General features: G+C 47.8%; 1 protein-coding gene across 3 annotated transcripts in view; it reads left to right on the top strand.

The window, feature by feature from the left end:
* The window catches only part of LOC144950450 (zinc finger CCCH domain-containing protein 7A-like), a 39,577-nt gene extending 26,511 nt beyond the window's left edge, over window positions 1-13,066 (top strand). For all 3 annotated transcript variants that reach the window (XM_078880566.1, XM_078880565.1, XM_078880564.1), the window contains 10 exons: window positions 737-1,017; window positions 2,961-3,058; window positions 5,069-5,250; window positions 6,900-6,982; window positions 7,425-7,558; window positions 9,472-9,577; window positions 9,784-9,892; window positions 11,019-11,152; window positions 11,281-11,441; window positions 12,587-13,066. In XM_078880566.1, the coding sequence (XP_078736692.1) occupies window positions 737-1,017; window positions 2,961-3,058; window positions 5,069-5,250; window positions 6,900-6,982; window positions 7,425-7,558; window positions 9,472-9,577; window positions 9,784-9,892; window positions 11,019-11,152; window positions 11,281-11,441; window positions 12,587-12,767 (1,469 nt within the window). In that variant the 3' untranslated portion in view covers window positions 12,768-13,066. The remainder of the gene's footprint in view (window positions 1-736; window positions 1,018-2,960; window positions 3,059-5,068; window positions 5,251-6,899; window positions 6,983-7,424; window positions 7,559-9,471; window positions 9,578-9,783; window positions 9,893-11,018; window positions 11,153-11,280; window positions 11,442-12,586) is intronic.
* Window positions 13,067-15,196: the final 2,130 nt, after the last annotated feature.

The raw sequence follows: 15,196 nt of genomic DNA, 5'->3' as shown, positions 1-15,196 counted from the left end.
CGAGGCAGTGCTGTGTGGGGTCGGCGCCGGGCAGTGCAGCAACGAGTGTTCTCGTTCAACAAGCTCGCCTGTGAAGTAACGACTTCAACCGAGAAAAATGTGGAAGCGGGAAACGTCCTGGTTAAACGCTCGGCGCGTGTGATTTTGGCAAATTGAGTTTGGACCGTTGGTGATTTAAGTTGACGAAGCTTCAATTCGTTGAAAGTCTGAACAACACGCAGCTTTTGTACTTTGTTATTGATGTGTGGTCAAAACATAAGATGCACATTAGCTGCTACTCCGAAACATCATCTTCACCTCTTTGGTTAAACGCGCAGCTTGTTCAGCACTCCATGGCGGGGCACTGAAAACTCTAAAACTATTAACTAATTTTATTTTACCACTGAGCTATTTAGGTCTTTTTTTCCAAAAGTGACATGGCTATCACAAATGATAGCTCAACGAAATGGCTTGGCGTGTGGAAATTCATAGCAGCCAAATACTCTCAACCCGCGACGTTCATTCTAAATGTGGAGGGAAAACCCGTAGGACCCGGAGAAAAGTCCACGTGACCACAGAGAGAGATAGAGAGACACGCAAACTCCAAATATACATTCGGCGTCACTAGCGTCAGGATCGAACTCTCACCACCTCCTAAATACCGGGCGACGGAGCTAACATCTCGCCACCGTCATCTTCTCCTCGCCGTACGTTCACACCCCTCCTCTCCATCTCCCCCACCGCCGCACGCACGCAGACATCGTGCAAGGGGAGGAGTGCCGATTCGCGGGACACTGCACCTTCGCGTACAGCCAGGAGGAGATTGACGTGTGGACGCAGGAGCGCAAGGGCACGCTCAACCGCAACCTGCTCTTTGACCCGTTTGGCGGGGGCGGCGGCGGCGGCACCGGCTGCGGCACCGGCGGTGGCACCGGCGGTTTCGGCGGAGAGAACTCGCTTCAGGGCAGTGAGGGCGGCGACTTCTCGGTGGCCGGACTCCTGCGTGCTCACGGTGGCATGTTCATGTTCTACTGTGAGGTGAGTGCGTGTAGGGGGTGCGTTTTGGGGGCTTTTTTTGGGCTCTTGAGTGTCGTGTCGCGCCAAAGACGATCCGCTGGGAACTCTCGCGCCGAGAGTCTTGTTGTTGTCGTGTTGGAGAGAACGGCCCTCGGAACTGGCGAGTGCGGAGCTACCGCGGAGATCTCCTTCAAGTGTGTGAACCCCTCTTGCGGTTCACGCAGTAGGGAGCAGCGCATTTTCAGCCGTCCTGCTATGCGGAGAGTAATTCTAGATTTGAAGCTTTCGTGACTGCAAGGATTCATACTCTTAGGTTTTTTGGTAAAGTCACGCAGGTAAAAAAGCATATAAATAATAATAGAAATAAAATAAAAAATCACGACGTTTCGGAGGCAAGACAAGTCTCCGTCATCAGGTGGGACCGTCACAGCTATTTCTATTATTATTTCTATTATTATTTTTTATTATTTATTTTTTACCTCCGTATTTTTTCTCGAATAACCTAAGAGTATGCGTAGAGTAATGTCCATCGCGTGACAACCACAAAGGCTTGAGCTATCATTTTTGGCTTGGTCAGTGGGCCTTACTTGGTAACATGAAAATAAATATTCTCATGTTACTTGTACAGCATTGCCCCCTTGTTATCACCAGGTGCTGTGGTTACCTCCCACATGTACACGCTCATTCATTGACTGACGACATTGTAATCTGTAGAGGCCTTGCAAAGCTTTTTGGGTACTTGTTGGCGCCGTTTCACTGCCTCGCTGCTGCCGTGAGTGGTCCCCCGGCGATTGTGAGATGCAATCGGCATGAATGACGCGATTTTTAAAAACTAAATCTGGACATGAAAAAGGAAATGATGCGAACGAGATGGTTAACACAATTGAAAGATAATTTATTTGTTGATTTAAACCACGACCTTCAGGCGCAACAATTCATCGAATCACGGGTGGGGTGAGTCCATGACAACACCCCCCCTCCTGTTGCGGATTATTTTTGGTTAACTACACTGGTCAACACACTTTTTCTGGCATAAGGTATTCCAACGGTTTTAAGGTAATTTTGGGGTGTTGATTCCAAATCTAGCATCAGTTTTTGTCTATCACATCAGGTTTTTGAGATATCAAATATTGCATTTTCAATAAAAACTGCAGAAGAAAAATATGAAATAAATGTGGATATCTACATAAAATGATATTATAAACACACTATCCTAAAAATGCAGCACCATATTTTAACACTAAAGCAGTCACTGACTTGCAACAACTTACAATCAAATGTGACGGAGTTAATTTCGGGTAAAATCAATGAAAATGGGGTATGCCGGTAGCATAAAAATGAGATGTGATAGAGCAAATCTGAGATCAGATTTGGAATCGGCACCCTGAAATTAGTCTAAAACAGCTGCAAAAGTCCAGGCCAAAAAAAAATATTTTTTTTGTTGACCAGTGCTATCGAACAAAGGCGGTCACAGCATCGCATGCTTTCGGATGCATTTCTGCTACCGTCTGGAACGCTCTTCCTTCCGATATTTGGAAGCCACTGGAGCTATGCAACTTTTCAATCTAAATCGACAACTCAATTCCTCAAAACAGCTTTTTGTGTTTAGTTTGTTGTCCTACCCCTGCACCTCCGCTTAGCATGGTTGGCTACGTACGGTGCGGAAGAAGTTATACATCGACACGTACATAGTCACCGAAATGGGTTTCCTACCGAGTTTTACCTGCGTGTGCAAATGTTTTCACTTCTGTCTTGGCCGATGGTGAATGACGCCGGGAAAATTAAGTTTGTTTTCAACAGTGCCGCCGCCGCCACCACCGCCACCACCGTATCGCCTCGCTCCAGGGTTTGGTCGAGCGGCGGAACGCGCGACGATGTCGACCCAGTTTATTCGTGGCCATCCACGAAGACCTCTAACCTCTCGCACTGCCTGCCCTGCACTACCCGCACACCCCCTCTCCCAGGAATGCTTTGACAAGAGGCCCCGGGTGATAAGCAAGCGAAACAAGGAAGCGCTCAAGTACTGCACCCACAACCCGCCGCATATCTTCGATGAAAAAAAGTACGTCGCTTTCCTCGCGCCCTCGTACACAGCCTGCTGCCCTGTACAGTCTTTGCCGCGGTCATCGCCTGGCAACTTTCGTTCCCGTGGCGAACTGTCGGGAGTAGTCTTCTTGGTTCTTTCGGTAAAGTCACGTAGAAGGGAAATAATAAAATAATAAAATTTTAACATAATGAAATAATTCTCACGACGTTTCGGCCACAATGCAAGCAGCCGTCCTCAGGTGAAGAACAGGTCTGTCGGAAAGACAGCGTCTGAATGGGCACCACCAGGCTTGGCAGCGTATATTTAAGCTGGGTTGGAGGGGGGAAGGGGCGCCTTGACAAAGGAATTTGCATATCAATAGGAATTTAGCATATTTATGGGAAATGCAGATATGGGATTAGTCACTACTTGTGGAATGCGTAGGAGGTGGGGGGGGGGTTTCAAAGTCATATTATGCCCGTGCATTATGCAGTATGCAGGATTAGCAGCATCAAAGGGAGGGAGTAGGGTTAGCATGTCGGGAGTAGAGCGAAAGATGTGACATCTACGGGACCTTTTTGCCAGTAGAAAATCAAAAATAATAATAGGCTTCACCCTCTCTGGCAATACTGTACTGTTTGACTTTTGGTGTTGTCTACTGGACATCTGTGAAAAAGAGCTTCATAGCTCATCGGATTCCTCCAGTATAAATAAGTATTCTGATTCTAACGCTAGTGAGACGAGGTCATAAAGAAGGCTGGCTCTGGTGTAGGCCAGTCAAATTAACAATGCGTATTATCAGAGCGTATTTGTTTGGATATTTTGCCACAAGTACTTTGTGTGGTTGATTGCAGACTTTTGATGCCCTTGCATTAGTTATCTATCTTTGTTGTTGAACGATATACGATGTGTGGAAAAAGAGAAAAGATTTATAGGAAAGGAAAGAATGGCAAATGAGCAACGAAAGGATGGGAAAGCAACAGGGGAGGGGGGAGGGCAAAACGGTGAGGGAAGGTGATGATCGGGATGAAGATCCCTGACGCAGCTACACGGACCAGCGGCATCGGTTTTCACGGGAAGGCGGGTGGGGGGAGAGGCGAGGCATTCATTAAACAATTTGTTATTTTACCAGGGAAGGCTCCACTGAGCTACTTAGCTTTTTTTATCAGAAGCGGCCTAGCCATCGCAAATGCTAGCTCGACGAAGTGGCTCATCATCGCGTGGAGATGTATAGCAACCAAATACTCAACGCGTGACGTTGATTCTAAACATGGAAGGAAAAACCAGAGGACCCGGAGAAAAGTCCAGGCGGCCACGGGGAGAACACGCAAACTTCAAATATACAGCGGGTGTCGAGATCTAATCTATGACCTCCTGCATACCAGGCGCGGCGGTTAACATCTTCGACACCGTGGCGCATTCGGAGTGGGGTTGGCCCACAGGAAGTCCTCTGATTTTGCGGGAGCTGTTATGTATAAGATGCAGGTGTAGAGATCATAACGCACGTGTTATTTGTTTAACCCCCTTTAAGCCGCCGTGTTTGTGTTTTTTCCGTGCAAGTAATTTGCCGGGCGATATTTTGTAATCTGGAAATAATTGTAAGCGTGAACGCCGGCAATCGCGGTCTTTAATAATAATAAAAATAATCGGGCCAGAAGGTGAAACGCACTATGCACTCTGGTCACTGAAGCCACCCCCATAATAGAGGTTTATGGGTTAGATCCCGTAAATATAAATTTGTCGTTAAACCCGCTGCCACCCGACACAACCAAATTAGTAAGGTTTGCCACGTAACTAAAACATGCCACTTCGTTACTAGTTCAGCACACCGGTGTGTTGGAGAGTAAACCCACAACATTGGAGATGTAATTGGCTGTGTCGGATGGTGGCGGGTTTAAAGACACTTTATGTTTATGCGATCTAACCAAAAAAAAAGCTTTACTATGGATAATTTTTGCCGCGAAAGTCTACCGGGTGTTGAACTCGCCTCCGTTGTGGTCACACTGCCCTGTGCTCCAACCCACCCGCCCCATTTCGCGTGCGCAGGTGCCTGGTGCACATTCTGCGTGGCACGTCGGTTCGCCACCTCAAGATCCGGCCGCTGCACGAGATGTGCCAGTTTGACCTGTGCCGGCACGAGACGCGCTTTGGCTGCAACCGGCAGGACAGCTGCTACTTCGCGCACGACATCATCGAGCTCAAGATTTGGGTGCTGCAGAGCAAGAACGGTGGGTGTGGCCCGCGAGAGGGAGGGACGTCCGTGGCGCACCGCCGGACTGACGACGAAGTTTCTGTACCATTGGAACCTCATTTGCCAGTAGAAAAATATGATGATTGGTTTTTTACCTTCTTCTTGGTTCTTTAGGTAAAGTCACGTAGAAGGGAAATAATAAAAAAATAAAAATATAACATAATAAAATAATTCTCACGACGTTTCGGCCACAACGCAAGCAGCCGTCCTCAGGTGGAGAACAGGTCTGTCGAGAAGAAAGTCTGAATGAAACGCCACCACGCTTGGAGCGTCTATTTAAGCTGGGATGGAGGGGGGAAGAGCGCCTTGACAAAATAATTTGCATATCAAGAGGAATTTAGCATATTTATGGGAAATGCATCTGGCAACAAAACTGACACCTTCAACTTCAAGGACAGTGCATACATTATCAGAGTTATGTTTTTTGTTTGCATTATGACTGCAGGTATTGCGGTCTATGCAAACATGACTCCTCGTAAAAAAGGTGTCAGTTTTGTTGCCAGATAAAAGGGTAAAAAACCAATTATCGAAGTTTCTGTAGTTTGTAGGGCGCGCGACGGGTTCGTGCCCGGTGCGGTTCGATGGGCTGTCGTGGATTGTCCAAATTTTTTAACTGCCCGCGAATTACTGACTTGGTCTCACGCTTAAGCAGTCGTCAACCAGAATCGGAATCTTCATTTAAATTGAAGGAGGAATCCGATGAGCTGTGAAGCTCTTTCTCATGGGTGACCAGTCAGGGCACGGGGCTGAAGAAAGTTGCAACAACAAACCCTTAACCCCCTCTACTCCCCCCTTGGCAGACTGATGGTCCGAATCGCTCTTTGCAAAAAATCATCCTCCTTAATGGAGGTTTTTTGGGTTAGATCGTGTAAATATGAATGTGTCGTTAAACCCGCCACCACCCGACACAGCCAATTAGTAAGGTTTGTCACGTAAACAGAAAGTGGCCATTTCGTTACTAGTTCAGCACACCAGTGTATTGGAGAGCAAAGACGCAACATTAATCTTTTTCACAACATTTAGAATGTGAGTACGACGTTTCGCCAGAAATTCCAACTAGCTTAATCAGTCTGTCGCCAAATGAAAACCTATATAACGGATGATATTGGTCGCGAAAGCCTACGTGTTAAACTGAATACTAATCCTGGTTTCTTGAGTTGTCACGTGGTAAAAAACACATTCCTGCGGAGGGAGCTGGTAGGAACGTTGGGTTGCTCGGTCAATGGCCAGGGTCAATGGCGGCGTGGTGTATTCCGCAAATATGCCCGACCTGAGGGCGGGCACAAGCCGGCGTGAGTAGGTTAAACGTTGAGTTTTATAAGGGCACCACGGGGTGACCAGCCCCTCTCCACCCAGCCCCACCCCTCCCACCCCCCACCCAGCCCCACCCTCCCCACCCAGCCCCTCCCCACCCTCCCCTCTCCACCCAGCCCACCCCTCCCATTTTTGGATGCACGACGGACGGACAGACACAATAATCCCCTGTGGGCTGGTGTAACCAGGAGGTTCCTACCAGTAAAAAGTATGTAACTTGAAACTTGTAGTTAATTGGACATTATGTTCCTGCCCAGAAGCCGTCATTGTTCTGCATCGTCGTCGTGAAGCCGTGGTTTGGTTTGCCCACAGGTTTGAGTCAAGAGGACATCACTCAGGAGTCAAAACGATACCTGCAGTCGCTCGACTCGCCAGGACCCAATGCAGGCAACCAGGTAAGCAGCATGCGGACAAGCAGGGGGTGCCACGGTGGCTAGGAGATGTTAACTACCTCGCCTCGTATGCAGGAGGTCGTGAGTTCCATCCCAACCCTGACGCCTGTATATTTGGAGTTTGCGTGTCCCTCTCCCCATGGTCACGTGTATTTTTCTACGGGTCCTCCGGTTTTTCCCTCCCCGTTCATCAACACGCGTTTGGAGTATTTGGCCGCTATAAATTTCCACGTGACGATAAGCCGCCGCTTGGTTGTGCGATCAATTGTGGCCAGGTCACTTCTGAAAAGAGCTACATAAGCTCCGGGTGGCTTACCTGGTAAAATAAAAAAAAAAGTTTATAGTTTAAAGATTGTGTTTTTTTGGCTATGCTCTTCTTGTGAAGCCATGCTGAAGCTCCGCTTGACCACCTTGGCCTGTGTGCTGTTCTGTTCCATCTTTCCAGGGCATGTCTAAGCCCCCTGCATCCACAAAGCTGCAACTCAAGCTGAAGTTTGTGTGCAGCCAGTGCTGGAAGAATGGCCAGGTCTCGGAGGCAGACCGTAACCTGAGATATTGCGAAGCCAAAGCACGGCACAGGTGACGAGCGTCGTTGTTTATTTGGTATCTCGTTCATCGCTGAGATTTGTGCGCTTGTTTTTTCTAACAGCAAGCCACTTGGCCCGTGTGGATCGATGCATTTTGCAAGTGTGTTATAGGCTGATGGGGGGCTACCTTTTCAGCAGAGGGTTAATCCATTAGAATCCATTATTATACTGCACTATGCTCCAGTCTCTATGCTGCCCTTCTTCCAACCAACCCGCGCTGGCAAGTTTGGTAGCGAATGACGGAATAACCACCATTGGTACCTCATTTGCCAGTAAAAAATATGATAATTGTTTTTTAACTTTTTATCTGGCAACAAAACTGACACCTTTTTTTACGAGGAGTCATGTTTCCATAGACCACAATACCTGCAGTCATAATGCAAAAAAAACATAAACAAAAAACATCACATAACTCTGATAATGTATGCACTGTTCACAGTGCATACATTATCAGTTATGTTTTTTGTTTGCATTATGACTGCAGGTATTGTGGTCTATGCAAACATGACTCCTCGTAAAAAAGGTGTCCGTTTTGTTGCCAGATTAAAGACAGAATAACCGTCACGAAACGGCGCACGGTGTGGCGAGGCTTGTCATTCGACAGTGAATTGACAACAGGGCTGCACATGTGGGCATTTCAACTCGCCTATTTGTCAATCGTTGCCCCAGCCACCGTGCTGCTTAGGAGATGGTGTGGGGTGAATGTGGGAGGCTCTGGGGACGAGAGGGGGGGGCCTGGTCAGGTCAGTTTTGAAAAATAAGCGAATAGGTCGGTGGGCTTTACCTATTGGAACCTCATTTGCCAGAAGAAAAAATATGATAATAGTTTTTTTACCCTTTTATCTGGCAACAAAACTGACACCTTTTTTTTACAAGGAGTCATGTTTGCATAGACCACAATACCTGCAGTCGTAATGCAAACAAAAAACACAACTCTGATAATGTGAGACTAGGCTCTAAGGAAAGCTGTCTCGGGTGTGGACCAATCAACTTCAAGGACAGTGCATACATTATCAGAGTTGTGTTTTTTGTTTGCATTACGACTGCAGGTATTGTGGTCTATGCAAACATGACTCCTTGTAAAAAATTGTGTCATTTTTGTTGCCAGATAGAAGGGTAAAAAAACTATTATCGGGCTTTACCGAGTAAAATAAAATAGTTTGCTTCTGTATATTTTTCTAGTGATTTTTGCTTACCTTTCCCGTACTTGGTACTCCTGCCGTGTTCTTGTTATTGTTTGTTGCTGGTGGTTGGGGTGAGTTGAATACCTTACCTGTGTATCGATAGTTCAATTTGAAAGAGCAATTTTATTGGGGGGGGACTGTGTGTTGTTGTCTTGCTGTGGTCTGGGACTGTTGTAGTTTTTTTGCTGCCTTCCCCTCTTCAACCATTATATATACGGAGTGGTAGCTCTTGTAATCTCTCATTTACTTGATACAGCTGTCGTGGCTGTGACGGTTCCACCTGAAGACGGAAGCTTGTGTTGCCTCCGAAACGTCGTGATTTTTATTTTATTTTACTTTTATTAATTTTAATTTTTTACCTACGTGACTTCACCGAAAAAACCTAAGAATATGAATCCTTGCAGTCACGAAAGCTTAAAATCTAGAAGCCTTGCCCAAGCTTGCATTTATTGTTGAAAAATCGCCAGGAATTGATTTACTTTTGAAATTTGGACTTGTATACTTACATTTTTATTTTTAAAATGTTCGTGACTCTCTTACCGCTCCTGTATTTTGCACTCCTGTCGGCTTTTGCATTGTTTGGTTGCAACTTCCTGGACCCCCCCCGTGCCCCCTACTTGACATCTGCGACAAAAGAGCTTCTTCATAGCTCATCGGATTCCTCCTCCTGCAGTGTATAGAAACAAATGTTGTGATCCTGTGTGAACTGTGCCTCGCCCAGCTGGACGAAGGATCGCAGGGCTCTGCTGGCGATGTCCCCGCAGCGCAAAAAGTGGATCTCCGTGCGAGCGCCGCCCTCCATGCGTGTCGCCCCAACACACTACGAGGTTTGTTGGACGTGCGCACGTGCGTACGCAGCGCGGGAGGAGGAGGGAAGGGGTTAACACGTTGGATCGGAGAATGTGCGCGTGGGTTCACGTCGTCGCCGGGTGGACTTGGGGCAAGAGGCATGCCGTCACTCGGTGGTGGACGCTGAAAATGTGTGAATTGTGCCCCCCCCCTTCCCCTCCTCCGTGCGTTGCCCTCGGCGTAGGTCTGTGCGCACGTGCTCAATGGGAAAAAGTGCTTCTACATTGGCAACTGCAACTTTGCGCACAGCGAGGAAGAGCGCGAGGTGTGGATGTACATGAAGAGCAACTGCCGTGAGTATCCTCGCTCTCAACGAGAGACGCACGCTCGCGCGCGCATCTCTCTCTCGAGGAAGCATCCGGGGCGCACCGTACGACTATACGCAGCGAATGCCGACGCGGTGCGTTCACCCAGAGAAGACTTAACTCCATTGGTACCTCATTTGCCAGTAAAAAAATATGATAATTGGTTTTTTACCCTTTTATCTGGCAACAAAACTGACACCTTTTTTACGAGGAGTCATGTTTGCATATGCAAACATGACTCCTCGTAAGACTTAACTCGGTCTCATGACCCTTTGTCGAGAGCGTCGTCCGTGCATTGCCGCGTTCTTATTTCTTTATTGTCACGGTGGGAATATTTATTGACACCGGAGGAATCCGATGAGCTGTTAAGCTGTTATTGCGCAGATTGCACATTTATATTTACGTGGTCTAACCCAAAAACTTCTGTTAAGATGACATAGTTTTTTTGGCTTTTAGCTAACTTGGCACGAGCCTGCTGTGAGCCTTCGGATCTTTACAATCTCCAAGGCTTATCGCGCACACGCTCTGTCCTTTATTGCAATAAGTTTTTAAACAGTGATTGCGAGAGATGATACGGTATTATTATCACCATGTCAATTACTCCGGCAAACAGCAAAGCGTTGTTTGAGTGGAGAATAATAGCTGTTCATTTGATGAGTGAATTATTTGAGAGATCAAAAGTGACCGACAAAAATCACAATATAACGTCATTTAGCAAAAAGGACGATAGCATTATCATGGATCCTTAGAATCGTACGATGTATCTGAGTACCAGCCTATGGTGGCAGCTCCGGTCAGTCGACAGGACAATTAATCGGCCAGTGAACCGGTCAGTCATCCAGGCAGTTAGCCAGTGAACCAGTGGACAAGTCAGTCAACAGGGCAATTAATCACCCAGTGAACCGGTCAATCATCCAGGCAGTTAGCCAGTGAACTAGTGAACGAGTCGGCCAACAGGGCAATTAATCACCCAGTGAACCAGTCAGTCATCCAGGCAAGTTAGCCAGTAAACCAGTGGGCCAGTCAATCGATCGGGCAACGAATCGGCCAGTGTGAACCAGCGAGTTTTCCCGAAGCAACGGCCGCGTCTCGGTTTGCGTGCCCGCCGTGTCAGTGACCGACATTGACGAGGTGTACAAGATGTGGCTGGAGGGAAACCGCACGCCGGCCAAGGACCCCGAGGATGGAACTTCGCCCGCTGGCAAGGAGAGCAGCTCCCGCATCTGCATGCCCACGGACTATGCCGAGGTGAACGCCGCAAGTTCCCCCCCCCCCCCGCGATCGCGCGTTCGTGTCTCAACTCCGCCGAGACTCGGCCTGTTGGCCCATCGGGCGGGGTTAATCTCCGTGACCTCTGTGTGCGTGACATCGCGCAGAACTCGGGCAAGTACTGCAGCCTCTGCGGGCGCAACTGCAACAGCGACAAGCAGTGGAGGCAGCACATGTCGTCGGAGAAGCACCGCGAGAAGGTGTTCGAGGACGAGCAGCGCTGGAAGTTCCGATTCCCCACCGGACAGTTCGCTGTCTGCGAGAGGTGGTACGTGTCTAACAACGGGGATGGACGGGTGGGCTGGATGGGGGCGGTGACGGACATGACGGCTAGGCCGGGGGGGGTCGGCCCCCGCGACCTGCTCCTCCGGAGGCGCGTGCGGCTCTTTAAAAAGGGGGGGGGGGGGGGGTGGGGCCCGCTTCATGGCGTTATTCGCGCGTGCGTTGCGGCTCTTGAAATGTGGAGTCTGTTACCGAATTCGGGGGAGTAAACGGCTTCTCTGATGGTTGTCGTTTTTTGGTTGCCGGGACCCCTGGGATAGACGGGGCAGGTGGGGAGATGGACAGACAGATTGGCGGCTAGGCGGATGGCTGTACATGCAAGACAGTAAGGCAGACATACGGCTAAATGGCGAGACAAATGGCTAGACGAACAGGCAGACGTGCAGATAAGGCAGGTGGCTAGATGGACAATTCCTCTCCGTTTGTTTAGGTGTAACCGCTCGCATGTCAGTTGCAAAAATTAGGAGCAAGTGACTTTTACACGTGTGATACAAAGCATGTTTTGTTAGCGCGGCATCTCGCTTTCAGCAGAGGAATCGATGCTTCACTATGAGACCTCCTTTACCAGTGGCAAAATATAGTAGTAGGTTTTTACCCTTTAAAACTGGTACAAAACTGACACTTTTATACAAGGCATCATGTTTGCAATAACCACAACACAAGCAGTTAAAATGCAAACAAAAAGAAACAGTGCATATCATTATCAGAGTTCTTTTATTTTTTTAGATTTGAAGCTTTCGTGACTGCAAGGATGCATACTCTTAGTTCTTTCGGTAAAGTCACGTAGGTAAAAAATGAAACAAAAATTATTTGTATTTTTATAAATTTTTATTTCATTTTTTACCTACGTGACTTTACCGAAAGAACTAAGAGTATTCTTTTCTTTTTGTTTGCATTTTGACTGCTTGTGTTGCGGTTATTGCAAACATGATGCCTTGTATAAAGGTGTCAGTTTTGTACCAGTTTAAAGGGTAAAAACCTACTACTATGAATCGATGCTTCGTTCACGTGCCCTCCTTTCGAACCATTTCAGCTTCACACCGGGTCCAAGAGAGAGGGTTTTCTTAGGGGCACCTTTTCCAAGCGCGTCGCGTGACATTCTGACGCGGCGTTTCTGTTTTTTCCCGGCAGGCTCGGCAGTGCCGGCGGCTGCAAAGACGACGGTTGCGCGTACGCGCACGGCGACAAGGAACTTGACGAGTGGATTGAGCGTCGCGATGCGATCCGCGCAAAACTGGAAGAGGCTCGCCAGCAGGGGCTCTTGCCCCTGAACGAAAGCAACTTTGGGAAGTACACCTGTCTCATTAAATAGACCCTCCTGTCCCTGTCGCAAACAGTGGTACAACATTAATGTTGCTATTTGCTAATGTATGGTTCGATAACAAAAGCGGAAGAAAAAAAAAAATTTAAGCAAAACAAAAAAATGTTAAACTATTAACTGACTTAAAAGTTGAGACAAACACGTTGGGAGACGAACGAGAAAAACCCGCGTTGGTGTCGGGGGACGTCCGGCGGCGATCGCGACGCGCTCGCGTCGTGCAGGAGCCCCCCCCTCCGTGTCACCGGCAATTCTCTCGGCGCTGGAGAAACGGGGGAACCACGAGGGCGAGCGGGCGGGTGGGCGAGTGGGCAGGCGAGCGGTGGGTGGGGTGGAAGGCGGCGTAAAAAAAACACCAAAGCCACCCGGTTTCCCACGCCTGTTGGCAGGCGCGTACGTGTCCCATCTGCGAAACTGGCGGGCGGGTTCCGGGAGTCTCGCCGGCTTGCGTTGGCAAAAGGCCCCGGGGCCCGCCGATGGCGTGGCGCTTTGTCGCGCGGTGGTCCTGCCGATCGGTATTCTGGTGGACAGCTTTGATGTCCTTAAACGTGAGAAAAGCCACACCAGGAAATTGCGGAAGGTTGCCGGAAGGGGGAGGGGGTGGAACCCTGTTGATTAACTTGAGGGGTTGGTGTTCGCTGGCCAATGTAACCCCATTGCTACGTTGTGGTGGTGGCACCACAATTATTGGCAGTGTTATTATTTTCCAACCGAGGTGGTCGTTATTGTTGTTGGTGGTGATGATGATATTGGTGGTGGTGGTGGTGGTGGCGCGTCTGATTAGTTTAATTTTCAGATAACAAGAGAAAAAATCATTACGTAAGCAGACATTTTTCACAATTGTTTTGTTCCAGTTTTATTTCTGAATCCCAGTTGGGACTCCAGCCCAAGAAGGGAATTAAAACTGGGTTATTACAGTGGTTCTGCAGGGCAGTTGCGCAATGAGTCCGTTATTGAGCACCGTTTTTGCTCGTAAAAAAATAAATATAATAATATTAAAAAAATATTTTGACTTCAGGTGACTAATCAGTTGGAATTGTGGTGGTTAAGGTTCGGAACGGCGATGGCACAGGCTCCGTGTCGATGGTGGTCGTTCAGCTGGCAAGTTTTTTGCGCGAAAGGTTTATTGTCGGGCTTTGCTGTCGTGTTTGAAAGATTACCGCTTGAGCAAAGTGCAGGGAATTATATGCGTTGACATATATGTGCACGTTCCGCTTGCTCGTGACACCAGTCGGACAAGCAGAAGGAGGAGAAAGCCGCCTTTGTCGACGGAGCAGTTTCGGATAATAAGAAGGCTGCTGTCGGTGAGCAAAGAAAAAAAGAGAGAGCTGGCATTCGGATGAAATGCCTGGCACCACACGCTGCTTTGGTGGGCGGTAGTTGACAGGCCTCTAGCCTAGGTGGGGTGGGGGGCGGGGGTGGCCACTTCACTGATGTCACCGGAAGAAAAAAAAAATTGTCAGGTCTCTTGGGGAGGGGATCTATTTTTGTTTAAATCTGAACAACTGTTGATGTTGATATCTCGTAATGTGGATTATCAGCAATGTACGTGCTGTCAGCTTTTTCCTAACTTGGCAATGGGGGGGGGGGGGGGGGCAGAAAAAGAAATCCCCATCACTCATTTCGCTTGGGCGTTCACGTGTCCACCGAGCTGTGAGGTGCATTGCGAGAGTTCGTTGCCGGTAGTCTGGGTGGTTGTTGTCGTCGTTCTTCTCATTGTTAAGGTGTTCTTATTTCCACCTATATTGTGTATTGGGGGTGCATCAGCTTTATGGGCCGTGGGTGTTTAACGGCAACGTTGGAGCATATTGGCCCACGTACCGACGACGATGTTCTCTGTACGCACGGCATGACGCGTGCGTGTTATTAGCGTAAGAAATACGCGTGCAGTTCAGTATTTCTGACAAAGTTACAACATCTTTTTCTTCCCGTGCCGTGGTGTGGGTTTATTTTAAATTATGAAAATTTTTGTTGCATAATTGTAATAAGTTTGTGACAGGTTTGGAAGTATCATATGTCAAATTTGTCAGCATTTGAAATTGTTACCATGAGACCACTGATTTCACGTAACTGACAAGTTCATATGAACGTGCACTTAAATGTATAAATCTGATTTGCATCAAAATACACATCGATATGAGAAAACCATGTTAGGCACTGTGGGCGATTTGTGAAGAGCCATTATTATTTGTGGTTAATATCCACGAATATACATTTTTAAGTTGGGGGTTTTGGTCAAACTTTTAATTAAAACCCTCTACATTTCTGGGTTTCTTCTGCTTATCCTTAACATTGTTGTTTTGGTGTAAGTGCCGGAGAAGCAACGTACAGATGGGGGCGACACAATATTCTGTCGAAGGTTAAAAAAAAAAGTCTAATATCATAAAAAAAAATATGGGATGGCGGATGTTGCATATTTTTTA

The sequence above is a fragment of the Lampetra fluviatilis genome, chromosome 58 (assembly GCF_964198595.1).
Source record: "Lampetra fluviatilis chromosome 58, kcLamFluv1.1, whole genome shotgun sequence".
Taxonomy (NCBI): domain Eukaryota; kingdom Metazoa; phylum Chordata; class Hyperoartia; order Petromyzontiformes; family Petromyzontidae; genus Lampetra; species Lampetra fluviatilis.
The sequence above is the reverse complement of the archived record's forward strand: the minus strand, read 5'-3'. Positions and strand labels throughout refer to the sequence as shown.